At 36.8% G+C, this 13,456-nt stretch overlaps 2 protein-coding genes across 2 annotated transcripts; one reads left to right on the forward strand and one right to left on the reverse strand.

The window, feature by feature from the left end:
- Positions 1 to 767: 767 nt before the first annotated feature.
- On the reverse strand, positions 768 to 4,916 carry golph3b (golgi phosphoprotein 3b). Its single transcript, XM_079860531.1, has 4 exons — positions 4,515 to 4,916; positions 3,986 to 4,117; positions 3,792 to 3,906; positions 768 to 2,119 (listed from the first exon to the last, which is right to left on the reverse strand). The coding sequence occupies exons 1-4, from the start codon at positions 4,725 to 4,727 to the stop codon at positions 1,695 to 1,697; spliced, it is 885 nt and encodes a 294-aa protein (XP_079716657.1). The 5' UTR covers positions 4,728 to 4,916; the 3' UTR covers positions 768 to 1,694.
- Positions 4,917 to 7,382: 2,466 nt separating this feature from the next.
- isl1b (ISL LIM homeobox 1b) lies at positions 7,383 to 11,665 on the forward strand. The gene is made up of 6 exons (XM_079861907.1): positions 7,383 to 7,488; positions 7,621 to 7,804; positions 8,612 to 8,856; positions 9,825 to 10,102; positions 11,238 to 11,366; positions 11,463 to 11,665. Exons 1-6 carry the CDS (start codon positions 7,467 to 7,469, stop codon positions 11,577 to 11,579), a joined length of 975 nt encoding a protein of 324 aa, XP_079718033.1. The 5' UTR covers positions 7,383 to 7,466; the 3' UTR covers positions 11,580 to 11,665.
- Positions 11,666 to 13,456: the final 1,791 nt, after the last annotated feature.

Consider the following 13,456-nt stretch of genomic DNA (forward strand, 5'->3'; position numbering starts at 1 on the left):
CACTGCGGTGCTTTACCTTCTAGCGCAAGTATTCACGAGGTTATGGTCTCCATGTGTGCTCTGGTGTGCATCATCATGGCTTGGTAATCCCCTGTACATGTTCAGGGCATTCGACATACAACAAACCAGGTTTGACTGCATCATTACACCAGAACCATACAGTCACAGCGCTAAAACTAAGTGCAATGTACATAACTTAAAGAACGAGGACAGCTAATATTCATATCCCTTTCAGGCACTTAAAGATATTCCTTTATTATATGATAAAAAGCAGATGTACAAATCAGGGCATCCATTTCACACCATCTCTATTTTTTACAGCTCATTACGTATTTTTTACTAACAGAAAATAAACATGTCAAACACCTGCTTCTTTCACTGGAAGGGCATATCCCTACCCCGTTCATTACCAGTCCCCTCTCTTTCAGGACAGAAGACAACCAAAAACATGACAATTGACTCTGGCAAATATTGTGCTAACAGCTAAAGGAAGGAACAAAATAAAAATGATTAAAAACATAGTATAAAAATTGGAAATATAGCAAGAGGAGATATTATGACATGAATGAAACCATACATATGAGACGAGACGGCTACATCAATGCAGTGATCACTATGGACAGGCCTCGGGAATGAAAGCCTTCCTTGATGTCGGGGCTCTGCTAGTGTTTGACTGGCATTTGCATGAAATGGATGAAAGTTACGAAGCAACTTAAACCCAGATGTTTGACTTGGGATCTACGTGAGCTCAATGCTTCCTTGACCTGTTTGTGGTGCATTACAGTACAAAACCCATCGTAAGATTGAATTAATATAGCTGAGAATCTTGGGCTGAATAGATGAACTGGATTTCCCGATCAGCTAAACAAAAAGGCTGTGAGTAAAAGAACAATCACTATCAGGTTTTAGTCACTTTATACACAGGCTGATGAGAATCGCCAGCAAATTGTCTTTGAATTTAAACCAATATTATTAGCACACATTTGAACATTTTTATTCTTCGAGCATTCAGAAAGAGTGGATTTCTGGAAAGACGACTTGCAAGGAAGAAGGGTCATTTTATCTTTAAAGCACCGGAGAAAAACTGATGCTTGCATTTCAGTCTTTTTAAATGTGAAATGGTTTATTTTCTGTTAATTCAAGACCCAATTCAGGTATCAGAAGCTCACGGAACATTTCCTGCTGAATATGGAAAAGCAACTGAAACCATGACAAGGATCATCAAGCCCGTGTTTTCGGAAGTAGTGGCTCCTTATTCAAAGATACATGGAGATTGAGATTACTGTAGAATTATACCAGGATCTGAATTAGGATTAGAGTCACGGCCTAGTTAAGTACAGGGAAACAGACCCTTTACAAAACACCTCCTTCAATGCGCTCACTTTCGTTCTTCTTACATGAACTTTATGATCTAAGTGCATGAACTACAAGAAGCCTCACAGTGAATTGCAATCATGTAGCAACTATTGGCCATTAGACGTAGACAGGGCAACACCTTTGTGAAGGTCAGAGTCAGATCTGTGACAATGAGAAAAAGCCGTCCCTTTCCAAGTGTCATCATCATCTCCTTCAAAAATTGTATTTCCATCATTACCATCACCAATATCAGTCCGAATCAACCAAGCTTGGGGCCAGTGGTCCGAGTCCAATGCCATGAGCACAAAGTTGAGTCCCTTTCTCTCTACTCTGGAGGTTCATTTGGTGAAAGCGGCCACCACCGCCCACAGCAGCTCGTTGGCGCCCGACTTGGCAGCCTCGGCCTCCGGCTCGAGGTCCAGGAGCAGACGCACCCTCTTCATGGCCAGATCGTACTGGTCGTCCAGCAGAGGAGCGAAGGCGTTCTCTAGGACATCAGAGGAATGTGCCAGGAACAGCAGAGCCAGCAGACGCTTATCCATCCGTTGGGGCTCGTTGACCCATTTCTCCAGGACGGCCTCCTGGACTTTGCGCACCAGCCGCTGTTTGATGTTGTTGTTGGTGAGCGGGTGGGTGGTCATGTCGAAAAGCAGGAAGTTCTGCTTCTCCGTGGTGAGGACGCCCTTCTCCACCAAGTTCTTAGCCAAACGCTCTCGGACATTTCGCAACTGGTAGTGCAGCTTCAACGGGTTCCAAGTTTCACCTAAAGAATGTAAAAAGGGCCTTTGAAATTGACTAGAATTGGAATGATCCATTTCTAGTACTTTTTGATGTTTGTAGAATATTTGAATCAACAAAGCTTAAAATCAACATGACATCTAAAATAGCCTACTATATTACAATAACTCTTTCATTTTGGATGGTGCCACAAATTCCTCTTATTTTTCCAACACCTCCAACCACTGGGCTTCATTCTGTTATGCAACACCCACTTTTGATTATCCAATTAATTCCCAGCAGAAAAAAAATCAAGTACCGCCTTTAGGGAAGCTCATACTTAACCGGGTTAACCGAAATTAATTAATTTTAAGATAAATACTATCGGTTAAACGCAATTCATCAAGATATTTTGAAAACGTTTGCAGCATGGTTAAAAAAAAAACTCTACACATAAAATTGAGCTTTTGAGAGAATAAAAAAAAAAAAAAAAATGTTTTATTACATTAATGCAAAAAATACCGGTACTATATTTTGTACTGTTTACAAATATTAAAAACACTATAAACGTACATATAGGCTATTTTAGTTTCCCTCACTCCATATTAAATCCTTTAAATTGAACGGTATATAGAACAGAACAACTTTAAAAGTAGCTATAAACATCCAGCCAAAATGTATTAATTAAAAGCAAAACTGAAACTGGCGTTGGGCTCATTTAGCCTGCACAAATCCAGATGTTTCCATATTCATAATGTATTTGGATGCTAAACTATTATTTATTTTGAGCTGACGTGTTGTGTGCGCGCGTGAGGTGCCGGAGAAATCACTTGAATGGTCACTTAAACAGCAGAAACAACTTAAAAAAACTCCCATTATGGTAATGCAGATAAGAGTAAGACATCATTAGAAACTATTTACATTTATTTCTGTACACTTACAATAAAAACAAAACATTTTTGTGCCGTCTCGGTTTCCCTGTTTTTGGAGCGAGTCACAAAAATGAACCGAGACTCATCAAATGGGCTCCTACTTGTCACAGTTTTTTCCTTTTATTTTGTTAATCTGTTCATATTTAAGTGAAATCTATTTTGTGTATTTATTCCTTTTATAAATATGCTTTTATTCTGTTTTTCTCTGTTCATAGAAGCGCTGCAGTTGCATGATGTGACGATGAATCCTCATGTTCTGTTGTTTATTCTGCTATTTGCGCATGTAAAACTAAACCCTGGAAAACAAATTTTGTTATTTTTAAATGGGTCACACACACTTAACCATTCTAATTACATTTAATTTTAATTTAACAAACTTATCGGTTAACGAGTTTCGGTTGTCGGTTAGGAAAAAAAAAAAGAAAAACTAAATGAATATCCCTAACCGCACTTTTTTATTTTATTGTGTATGAAATGAATCAGATCACAGAAGTAAAATTGTTTGCAATGTTTCACACTGACTTTAAGGCAAAAATTAATTATGCCATCATTTACATGTCGTTCCAAAAGTTTATGAAGAATATTTCAACTTTTCTGATTAAACAACAAAAGTCAGAGGGGATTGAAACAACACTGAATCCCACTGACTTTCATTTTATGAAAAAAAAAAAATCCCAATGAAACATTTTTAAAAATATCTTTGTGTTTCACAGAAGAAAGCAAGTCATACACATTTGTATTTACCCCTAAAAATAAGTAACTGCGTCAAATATATTCACAACTCACCACTTAACAACTCAACCCAGCTCTGGACCGTCTCTGGAGGTTGAGTCTCTTTAATATGTTTCAGTGCCTCATCCAGCAACATGTCTCCAGTGGGGGCATCAGATTTACACAAAACCTGATGAACAATCAAGTATAAAGAGTCAAGATGAAGTGTAAATAGCAAAAAATAATTAAATAAATAAATTCCCACACACCTTTCTGGACAGAAGGCTTTTCCTCCTCATCCCAGAAGCCTCCAGCTGCAGGCGTCCTCTTATGGCCAGCTCGATCAGCATACACCCTCTCAGACCAGATGATATGCAGTCATTCCAGAACGACGTGTAACCCTAAGACAGACAGAAGTTATTCAGTTATTACTCTATTAACAACATCGGCAGATATCACATGAAAATACATAAATGGTGCGAACGGCATTAGCTTTATATGACAGTAACAAGAATTGCCTATCATGTTGCAACTGTTCTGTGCAGGGTAACGTTAGTTATAAAGAGTTACATAACTCACATTTCCGACAGAACACTTAGAGGCCTATGCTTTCTTGCTATATTTTACTGGAAAAGCACGACTGAGACCCTCCTAACAGGCTAAATGGCGAAGGTCTCCAAACAGCTGTTCTTAAGACACTTAATCTGTATCGTTTAACAGGATTTATCTAGTCCTCATCTTAACTAGCCGCTTCCTGGCGACCATTTGACTAACAAAGACACATATGTCACGTCGAACCTCTCGATCCTTCAGTCCGAGCAGTAACACCTCTTCCATCAAGGTCAGCCGTGTTTCTTTGGAGTCTCCCTTGTCTTCTTCCTCCTCCTCTCCGCGGCGGGACTCGTCCTCATCCTCTCCGGGGATTTTCTCCTTGTCCGCGGCGGCGGCGTTGCGCGAGGCCTCGGTCCGTCTCTGCACCAGGCCCGAGCTTCTCTGCGTTAGCGAAGTCATTGTTTTGCAGAAGCCTAAAAACACCAGTGTGTTTAACAGTCTTTTAATTATACATCCGACAGGTAATGTCTATATTCACGCTGTTCCGTGCCCCTATAACTGTTTCATTAATATACTTTCTGTTGACGTGGATGTTTACATGCATCCGGGACGTTCCACCTCTTCCACTCTTATTTCCTTATTCAATATGGCGGACGTTGATGACGCGATGACGCATGTAATGTGACGTCTGCGTGAACGTTTGCGCGTAGACGCTCGCTGATCCTATTTCTGTGGGTGACAAATTCATATTTACAGATGACACTTTTTTATCATTATCATTATAAAATAGTTTTCTCTGTGTTATGACAAAATAAATTAAACAGTGTTCCGACTATCATTGAACCCATTTTTGCATTGCCGGCCCTGTAAATAAAAATAGGCTTATAGAAATCAATGAAATCTTAGTTTTAAGTCACGAATTCAGATAAACACAGAATGTTCCCTTAACGTTAACATAACTCTCCCTTATGGTTATTTTTGGGAAACAAAATAATAACGTTCTAGGAACGTTAGTAAGGCCCATACAACCTTAATGGTTCATGTAGCTTCATTTTCATAACCATAATTTAACGTTGAAAGTCGCATGTGTTTCTTTCTTTTTGTGTGACAACCTAATAGGCTACACATGATAATTTTAGGCTACACAATGATCAGATAAATAAGTAAATCAAACTTTAATTCATTTTATTCATTTATATATTCCAGAATGGAACCAGGATTGAGCAAACAAATAAATCTTTATGGTAACCAGTAAAGGTAATTCAAAACGTCTGGGGAGCCTTATGAAATGTTTAAAGGCCCACTGACACCAGGAGCATTATTCAATGTGTTGACCTAATTACTGAAACAGGAAGACAAGGCGGGACATATCGAATAGCTCCTCCCCTTTTTTTAAATAACCAATAGTGTTTTGTATATATCACAGCTCGACCAGAGCCTTTGAGCTCGGTAAAGCCGTAGTTTCTCAAACCGTTTCCCCTCCTAATCTCCTCCATATCGCTTAAAGGGGTGGTTCAGGGTTTTGGACATCGGACCTCATTTCCAAGTTAGCCTGGGTGTTATTTATCAGTGGAGACAGTTTTCAACATTTTTCACCCAGTCCTTCCAGTTGCATAGTTCGCCGGTGCTAGGCTAGCGCGAGTCAATGGTAACTGCTAGCCTGCCATTAAAACAGTTTTACCCACTCAGTACACCAAAAGCAAATAAATTATAACGCCAGACTACCGATGTAAATGTCTGTTGAGAGAATAATGTTAGAAATCAAACTACCCTTTCATCGCATTGCAATAGTTATACTTTGTTCCCTGTATTTATTAGCACAGTCTACAACAGCGGCGGAGTGATATTAAGTTACCTAGGCAACCGAGAGAGCCGGTCCACATGACAATCACGCAAGTGTATTTACCTATTTTTTACAGTCTATGGTATTTACCTGCCACTGACGCGCAGTACTAACCGAAGCAAAGTAAAACTCCGCCGCTGCTGAGAAACTAGTTCCTGTAAATGTAAACGATCATTGAGATGCAAGAGTAGTTTGATTTCTAACATTATTCTCTCAACAAACATTTACATCGATAGTCTGGCGTTATAATTTATTTGCTTTTGGTGTACTGAGTGGGTAAAACTGTTTTAATGGCAGGCTAGCAGTTACCATTGACTCGCGCTAGCCTAGCACCGGCGAACTATGCAACTGGAAGGACTGGGTGAAAAATGTTGAAAACTGTCTCCACTGATAAATAACACCCAGGCTAACGTGGAAATGAGGTCCGATGTCCAAAATCCTGAACCACCCCTTTAAGACATTCTGTGCAGAATTCAAATAGGTCATGATATGTTTTCTGGTCTGCGCCGACTCGATCATATCTGTGCTATCGTGTCTCTGTCTGAATCGTTTCCTATCCCCTATAGTGTGCCATTCACTGGAAAACAATAAATGTGTGATGCAGCTTCAGGTCTATTTATAATGTAGGGGGCGGGGCGCTTTAGATTCTAGAGAGCATTTGATTTGACAGAATGTCTGATGAGAAGCTGAAGTGCAGAGTGATGTCATCGGAATCATTGCTCCATTGGCGGAAGTGAGAGACTGTAAGTTTTGAACACTTATATCTCCTAAATGTGAATTTTGTCATTGTTTTGGAGCACACTAGTTTATAGATAACAGTAAGACTAACATATTCATACTAAAAGCCAAAATAAACTTCAATTTTGATTTCATGGGGACTGCAAGAAGTGAAATTTGGAAATACAAATATAATGCTTACAACACTAATATCATTACAACAACATATTTGTTATGTGAATCGAACTTCAATAGTCAAATCATTCTATTCAAATCTATCATCAGTTTTCTTTAATATGTCAATATTTTAGTTAGATATAAAGCCCATGAAAAATAATTACGATGTAAGCAATTATCCTCTATACTTATTTCTTTGTAAATATATAGCCTAGAACATCATCAGGTACCTGATGTGTTGTACCTGTTGTGGGCGTGTCTAAGTGTTAGAGGGCGGGGATTCCGGTGGCGGGTGAGCGCCTGATTGGTGCTCCTGCACCCACGTCACATCAAATAAATAAAGAGGAGCGAGCCAGACTTACATTAGTGGCCCTGTAGATGTGTAGTTCCTTCTCTTATAGTGTTTAATAGGCTAGGCTATCATTTAGAAGATAACGGCGCCGTTACATTTGCTTCCTGACATGATGGGAGATCCACAGAACAGTAAGTTGTCATTCAAAAGTTCAACTTAATTATAGGCCAGCGTAAGATGAGATGCGTATTTGTATTTTGAAATGTCACCACAATTAAAAGATTAGAAATATAATTGATTTAGGCTTATACTTGTTATTAAAGGAAATGAGCTGATTTCATCCTGCGTGGGTTGTGGGCATCAGATCCTGGATCGCTTCATCCTGCGGGTTTCTCCTGATCTGGAGTGGCACGCGCAGTGTCTGAGGTGCGCGGAGTGCCATCAGTGTCTGGACGAGTCCCGCACCTGCTTCATCAGAGACGGGAAAACCTTCTGTAAAGACCACAGGTACAGCAAAGATAAGCTTTGCTCATCACAACTAGGCCTGCTTATTACAGCTTCTGTCCCACTTGTCTTTAACTATAACATTTTAATTAATCAGTTGACACAATGCACTTGTTGTGTAGCCTATGCATACGATTTTACATGTATGTAAAAAAAATATATGATCAATAAGTTATGACAACATATGTTTGTTTGTTTTTGTTTTTTTACACTGCTTTAACTCCGAAAAAGGTTTAGCAATTTTCTAGATTTAATTTTTATATATACAAGATTCAACTCATTTTTTAAAGTCAGTTTAATGTAATTTAAGTTGCAAAGACTTAAACATCCAAGTTGATTGAACTTAAAATTTTAAGGCAGCAACTTTTTAACAGTAAACATGTTGACCCTTCTCTTACACCTACCCTTACCCTTATACCATCAAACATACCCTAACCTTACTTGTATCCCACCTCAATAGCAGCAAAAGTGTTTTGTTATACATGAACACAAAACATGCAAAACATGACAAGTACATTGTCTAACTTGTTTTAAAAAAAATGTAAGTATAAAGACATGCACCTATAAAGTGTGACCAAGTTTTCTAACCAAATAAGGCACAATTCATTGAAAGGACTTTTAATTTTTTTTTTTTTTACTTTTAAAAAAGTGTTGGAAGAAAAATTCCAAAACATGTAAATATTTAATTCAGGAAATATGATAGTATTACATATACATATATTTATGAAATATATATATACAATGAAATATATACAATGTATAGTAAAGTGCTATTTTATATGATAAATCCCCCCCTATATTCTCTTTCAGATTATGCAGCAGTAAATGTGCAAGATGCCGCAAAGCCTTCGTCAGAGAGGAGTATGTCATGCGAACACGAGTGAATATTTATCACATCCAGTGTTTTCGATGCGAGAGCTGCAATCGTCCGTTACTCCCTGGAGATGAGTACGTTCTGCGGGACGGTCAGCTGCTCTGTGCAGACCATCATGAGTGTTTTTACCAGTTAAAGTGTGCATCAAATAACCAACAGAAGGAGACTGCTGATCCATCCGGTAAGTCTACAGAGTTTCTGAACAAGCTTCTCAATCCCAGCCAGCATTTAAATGTTTATTCACAGGTGAATCTATATCATACCTCGAGGTTGAATCACTGTTGAATTTCGTTTTGCAAATTGAATCAATGTTGATCCCAGCTGACAAATATATATATTTTGCATTCCAATTTAAGGAATAGTTCATCATATATGAAAATTCTGTCATCATTTACTCACCCATATGTTGTTCCAAATCTGTATGAGTTTCCTTCTTCTGTTGAACACAAAAGAAGATATTTTGAAGAATGTCTGTAACCAAACAGTTTGCGGTAGCCATTGACTTCCATAGTATTTTTTCCCCTACTATGAAAGTCAATGGCTACAGTCAACTAATGACATTCTTCAAAATATCTTCCTTTGTGTTCAGCAGAATAAAGAAATTCATACAGGTTTGAAACAACTTGAAGGTGAGTAAATGATGACAGAATTTTCATTTTTAAGGAAACATTCCATTTTACAATTTTATAAACACTATGGGAATGCTACTTTTGAAAGTTCTAAAAACATTCTGAAACAACATTTAAAAAATGCTAGAACTAAAACACTTAGGAAAAAAACCCTTTCATTATTGATGTATAAATAATATATTTAAGCTAACGTTTTGAGAACATCATTAAAGACCAGATAACTTTGAACGAACATTTTATTAATGTTACTGGAAGAACGTCTGCTCATAACTGTGAGAACCTGGCCAGAACGTTCCCTGTTAGCTGCACTATGATGTTGTTTCAATGTCTTAAATTTAAAATAAATTGATTTATGAAATTTTTGTTAACCTTTTTACAGCCATTTAGCATTAGATGTTATTTCATGTTATGTTGAAACAACAACTGACATTATTTCAACCACATTTCAACATTGAAGGGTTTGCTGTATGTAAACGAGTGATGTTGGTAAAGCGTCTCCTTATATATGTGTCTTTCACAGACGGCATGAAATCCTCAGCGTCCTGGTCCTCGAGGTCCGAGAGAGCCACTCGCGTGAGGACGGTTCTCAGCGAGTCCCAGCTCCGCATGCTCCAGACCTGTTACAGTGCCAATCCCAGACCCGACGCCCTCATGAAAGAGCAGCTCGTGGAAATGACGGGCCTCAGTCCTCGGGTCATTCGCGTCTGGTTCCAGAACAAGAGATGCAAGGATAAGAAAAGAAGTGTGATGATGAGACACACACAGACACAGCTCGAGGGCCGTCTGGCGAGTGAGCAGGTACAGGACTTACACATAGCAGGCCCGGTTATAGGATCTTTTCCAGGAAAAAAATGATTTTTTTTCTCTTGAGCAAGAAAAAGAAACTGTTTAGGATTGTTTATTGCACCAAAGGTCATTTGAAAGGCAATATTAAATATATGTACAGCTGAAGTCACAAGTTCACTCTTGCAGAATGTTAATCATTTTCAGATAAGAGGGATTTCTCAGTAGACTACTGTGTGTTGTTACCTGGATGATCGAAAGCTGATGTTCAAGGCAACACACTACATTCACTTTGGATGATTGGTGGAAATGGTTGTTATTTTGATTAAAGATCTTCATTTTTTTAGTACTGGGGTCTCATGGGCAACCATCAAGTTAAAAAAAAACAGGTGTGGATCATCCAGGTAACGACACACAGTGTAAAGAATCAAGTGTAAACTTTTGAACAGGGTCACTTTGTGAAAAAAAAAGTCATTTTTATGATCCCAGGTGGAGCCGAGGAAACGAGGAGTAATATCTGGAATATTACTACAATTTAAAATAGCGGTTTTCTGTTTTAATATATTTTAAAACATAATTTATTCCTGCGATCAAAGCTGATCAAATTTTCAGCATCATTACTCCAGTCTTCAGTGTCACAGTCTTCAGAAATCATTCTGATATGATGATATGATGCTCAACAAACATTTACTAGTCTACTATATTATCATTATATTGTTGAAATTTGGTTGTGCTGCTTAATATTTTTGTGGAAACTGTAATACACTACCAAAAGTGTAAGGAAAAAAAAAAAAAAAAAAAAAAAAAAAAATTATATAATATATATATATATATATATATATATAATTTAAGAAAGCTATTTTAAATTGTACTAAAATTTCACAATGTTACTGTTTTTACTGTATTTTTCATCAAATAAATGTAGCCTTGGTGAGCAGAAGAGACTTCTTTCAAAAAGATAAAAAAAATTTAATTATTCCAAATTCTATTTTTTATTTTATTTTTTTCAAATATTATATTTTTTTACTGGAATCAAGAGCGAGGAGAGATCCTGTAACAGAGAACTCCCCTAAGGTCTACCAATGCCTATGGCTTAGACAGTTTGCAGGATAAAACTGAAGTGGTGTTTGTTGTTTGGTCTTGATGAAAGGTTTCAGAGGATCTAATGCTGGCCAGTCCCGAGAGCCAGGACAGTGACATGAGGATAAGCCCCCCATGGAAACTTCTGACCGACTTTATTCTGCAAAAGAATGCTGAACACAGATCATACCAGCAATTGGTAAATATCAGGATACACATAAGATTACTTACTAACATTGCGTAATGGATACATCATTTTTGCACTATTGTTCATTTGTTTGGATTTGGTTTTCAGCTTTCTTTATCAAAGGACGGCCCTTGTTCTGCTGGAAGTGAAGTTGTGTCAATATCGGCTCACTTTCCAGACACACCCAACAGCCTGACAACAAGTGCCACGGATATCAGCGAGTAAACAGAGTGTTCCTGCAATCCCGGAGGCTGCAGTTTCAGGACCAATGGGAATATAGTATTGACTAAACAGCCAATGATGTGAAAACGATGAAGGACTTCTTTATATACAGTACCATTCACAAGTTTGGGGTTGGTAAGGCTTTTGAAAAGTCACCAAGCTACATTTATTTGACCAAAAATACAGTATATATATTATTTGTATTACTGTATTATATTTTCCATTGTAATATATTTTAAAATGTAATTTATTCCTTTGATTAAATCATTATTCCAGTCTTCAGTGTCACATGATCCTTCAGTAATCATTCTAATATGATTTGATGGCTCTTTGATTGCTCAAGAAACAATATTATTATTATCATCAATGCTGGAAACAGTTTTGTTTTCAGCTGTTTCATATTTTTGTGCAAACCATGATACTTTTTCATTACTTTTTTTTAATCAATAGACAGGTCAAAGCGTTTATTTAAAAAAGAAATGTATTTGAACAATTAATGTTTTAATTTAATATTAAACATTATAAATGTGTTTACTGTAACTTTTGACCAATAATGCATCATTGCTTTACAAAATAATAAAAGTATTCCATTTGTTTGAAATAAAAATATTATTGATCCAAAACTTGTGAATGTTAGTAGAAGCACACAAGTCTTGTATGTTATTAAGATAATATTCAATTATTGTGTTTAAAGCTCATAATCTCAGGATTTTCATGCCAGGACAGAATGTGACAAAGTATTAGTCCTCTGGTTATTATTATTTTCCAATGTGGATATGTGGTTTTATGAACCTGTGTGTCTCTTTTTGTGTTTCTAACTTAGAAATTAAATTGTATTTTATATTTTATTATGTAGAATTACTGTATTTATTTCTTGAAATCTAATGTAATAATATTTTATATATATATATATATAAATATAAAAATTATCAGGTACTTTTTCAAAATTTTTGTTTCTCTGACCAAAATTTAATCTAAATAATGTCAGACCACGACGGTCAGTCCATTGTCAGAGAAAGAGACATTTATTTCTGAAAACCAATCAGCCATTAAGAAATCTGAATGCCTTGTTGGTCTAAAAGTCCTAAAGATGTTTTGTTCTTGAGTAAGGGAGGCTTCCATATTTAGGACTGTTCCTCTTTGCAGTGTGGGTTCATTTGAAGGACCTCTTTCTTATGTAGGAGCAGTGTTTTGAACTGAATATAATCAAATCAATGCATCTACTATTTCGCCCCACTTCTCTGCTGTTGAGCATGTAAGTGAATTGAAAAGATGTTGTTTGGAGATGCTGCTTTATACCATTGGTCTGGGCTCTCAACCTTTTGTGTTCTAGATCAAATAATGAAAGAGCTCCTGCACTTCAACGGGGCAATTCATCCTCACAGAAAGAGATGAATTAATGGATCAAATCTCTGCTTTTTGCTCTCACAGCTTTCATCTTTGCCCCCACCTATTTATTGTTAACTTACAAAACTGAGTGAGAAATATCAAGCCTCAACCGTAATTATCCACGTCTTTGAGAAGCTTTTATTAAAATGCTAATTTAGCAAATGTGTGGAAACAAGGAAAGTAAAACGTGGTATTAGCATGACATACTAGATGTTGAAATATTGATCAACCATTTACTTTTATTTTTAGAATTTTAGGATATTTTAATATTTAACAAATAATTGTAATTTGTTGTGTTTTGTTTGTAAAATGTACTTTCTTTGCATTATAAGTCTATTTTGTTTATTATGAATAATATAAACGAGTTTTCATTGGATTGTCATTTGTAGATTTTCATTTTCATTGTTTATTCAAAACTCTGTCCCTTAGTACTTTTTCATTTTGTCTAAAGTTTGGTAATAGCACTGGCTATTATTTTATTGTGAATTTAA

The sequence above is a fragment of the Squalius cephalus genome (genome assembly GCF_949319135.1).
Source record: "Squalius cephalus genome assembly, chromosome: 24".
Taxonomy (NCBI): domain Eukaryota; kingdom Metazoa; phylum Chordata; class Actinopteri; order Cypriniformes; family Leuciscidae; genus Squalius; species Squalius cephalus.

Excerpts from the sequence above, each read along its gene's own strand:
- isl1b (XM_079861907.1), top strand. The coding sequence starts at position 7,467 with ATGATGGGAGATCCACAGAACA. Across the intron at positions 7,489-7,620 it reads GATGGGAGATCCACAGAACA|GAAATGAGCTGATTTCATCC; the intron begins GTAAGTTGTCAT and ends TTGTTATTAAAG. Across the intron at positions 7,805-8,611 it reads ACCTTCTGTAAAGACCACAG|ATTATGCAGCAGTAAATGTG; the intron begins GTACAGCAAAGA and ends ATTCTCTTTCAG.
- golph3b (XM_079860531.1), bottom strand. The coding sequence starts at position 4,727 with ATGACTTCGCTAACGCAGAGAAGCTCGGGCCTGGTGCAGAGACGGACC. Across the intron at positions 4,118-4,514 it reads TCGGACTGAAGGATCGAGAG|GGTTACACGTCGTTCTGGAA; the intron begins GTTCGACGTGAC and ends TGTCTGTCTTAG. Across the intron at positions 2,120-3,791 it reads CTGGGTTGAGTTGTTAAGTG|GTGAAACTTGGAACCCGTTG; the intron begins GTGAGTTGTGAA and ends TACATTCTTTAG.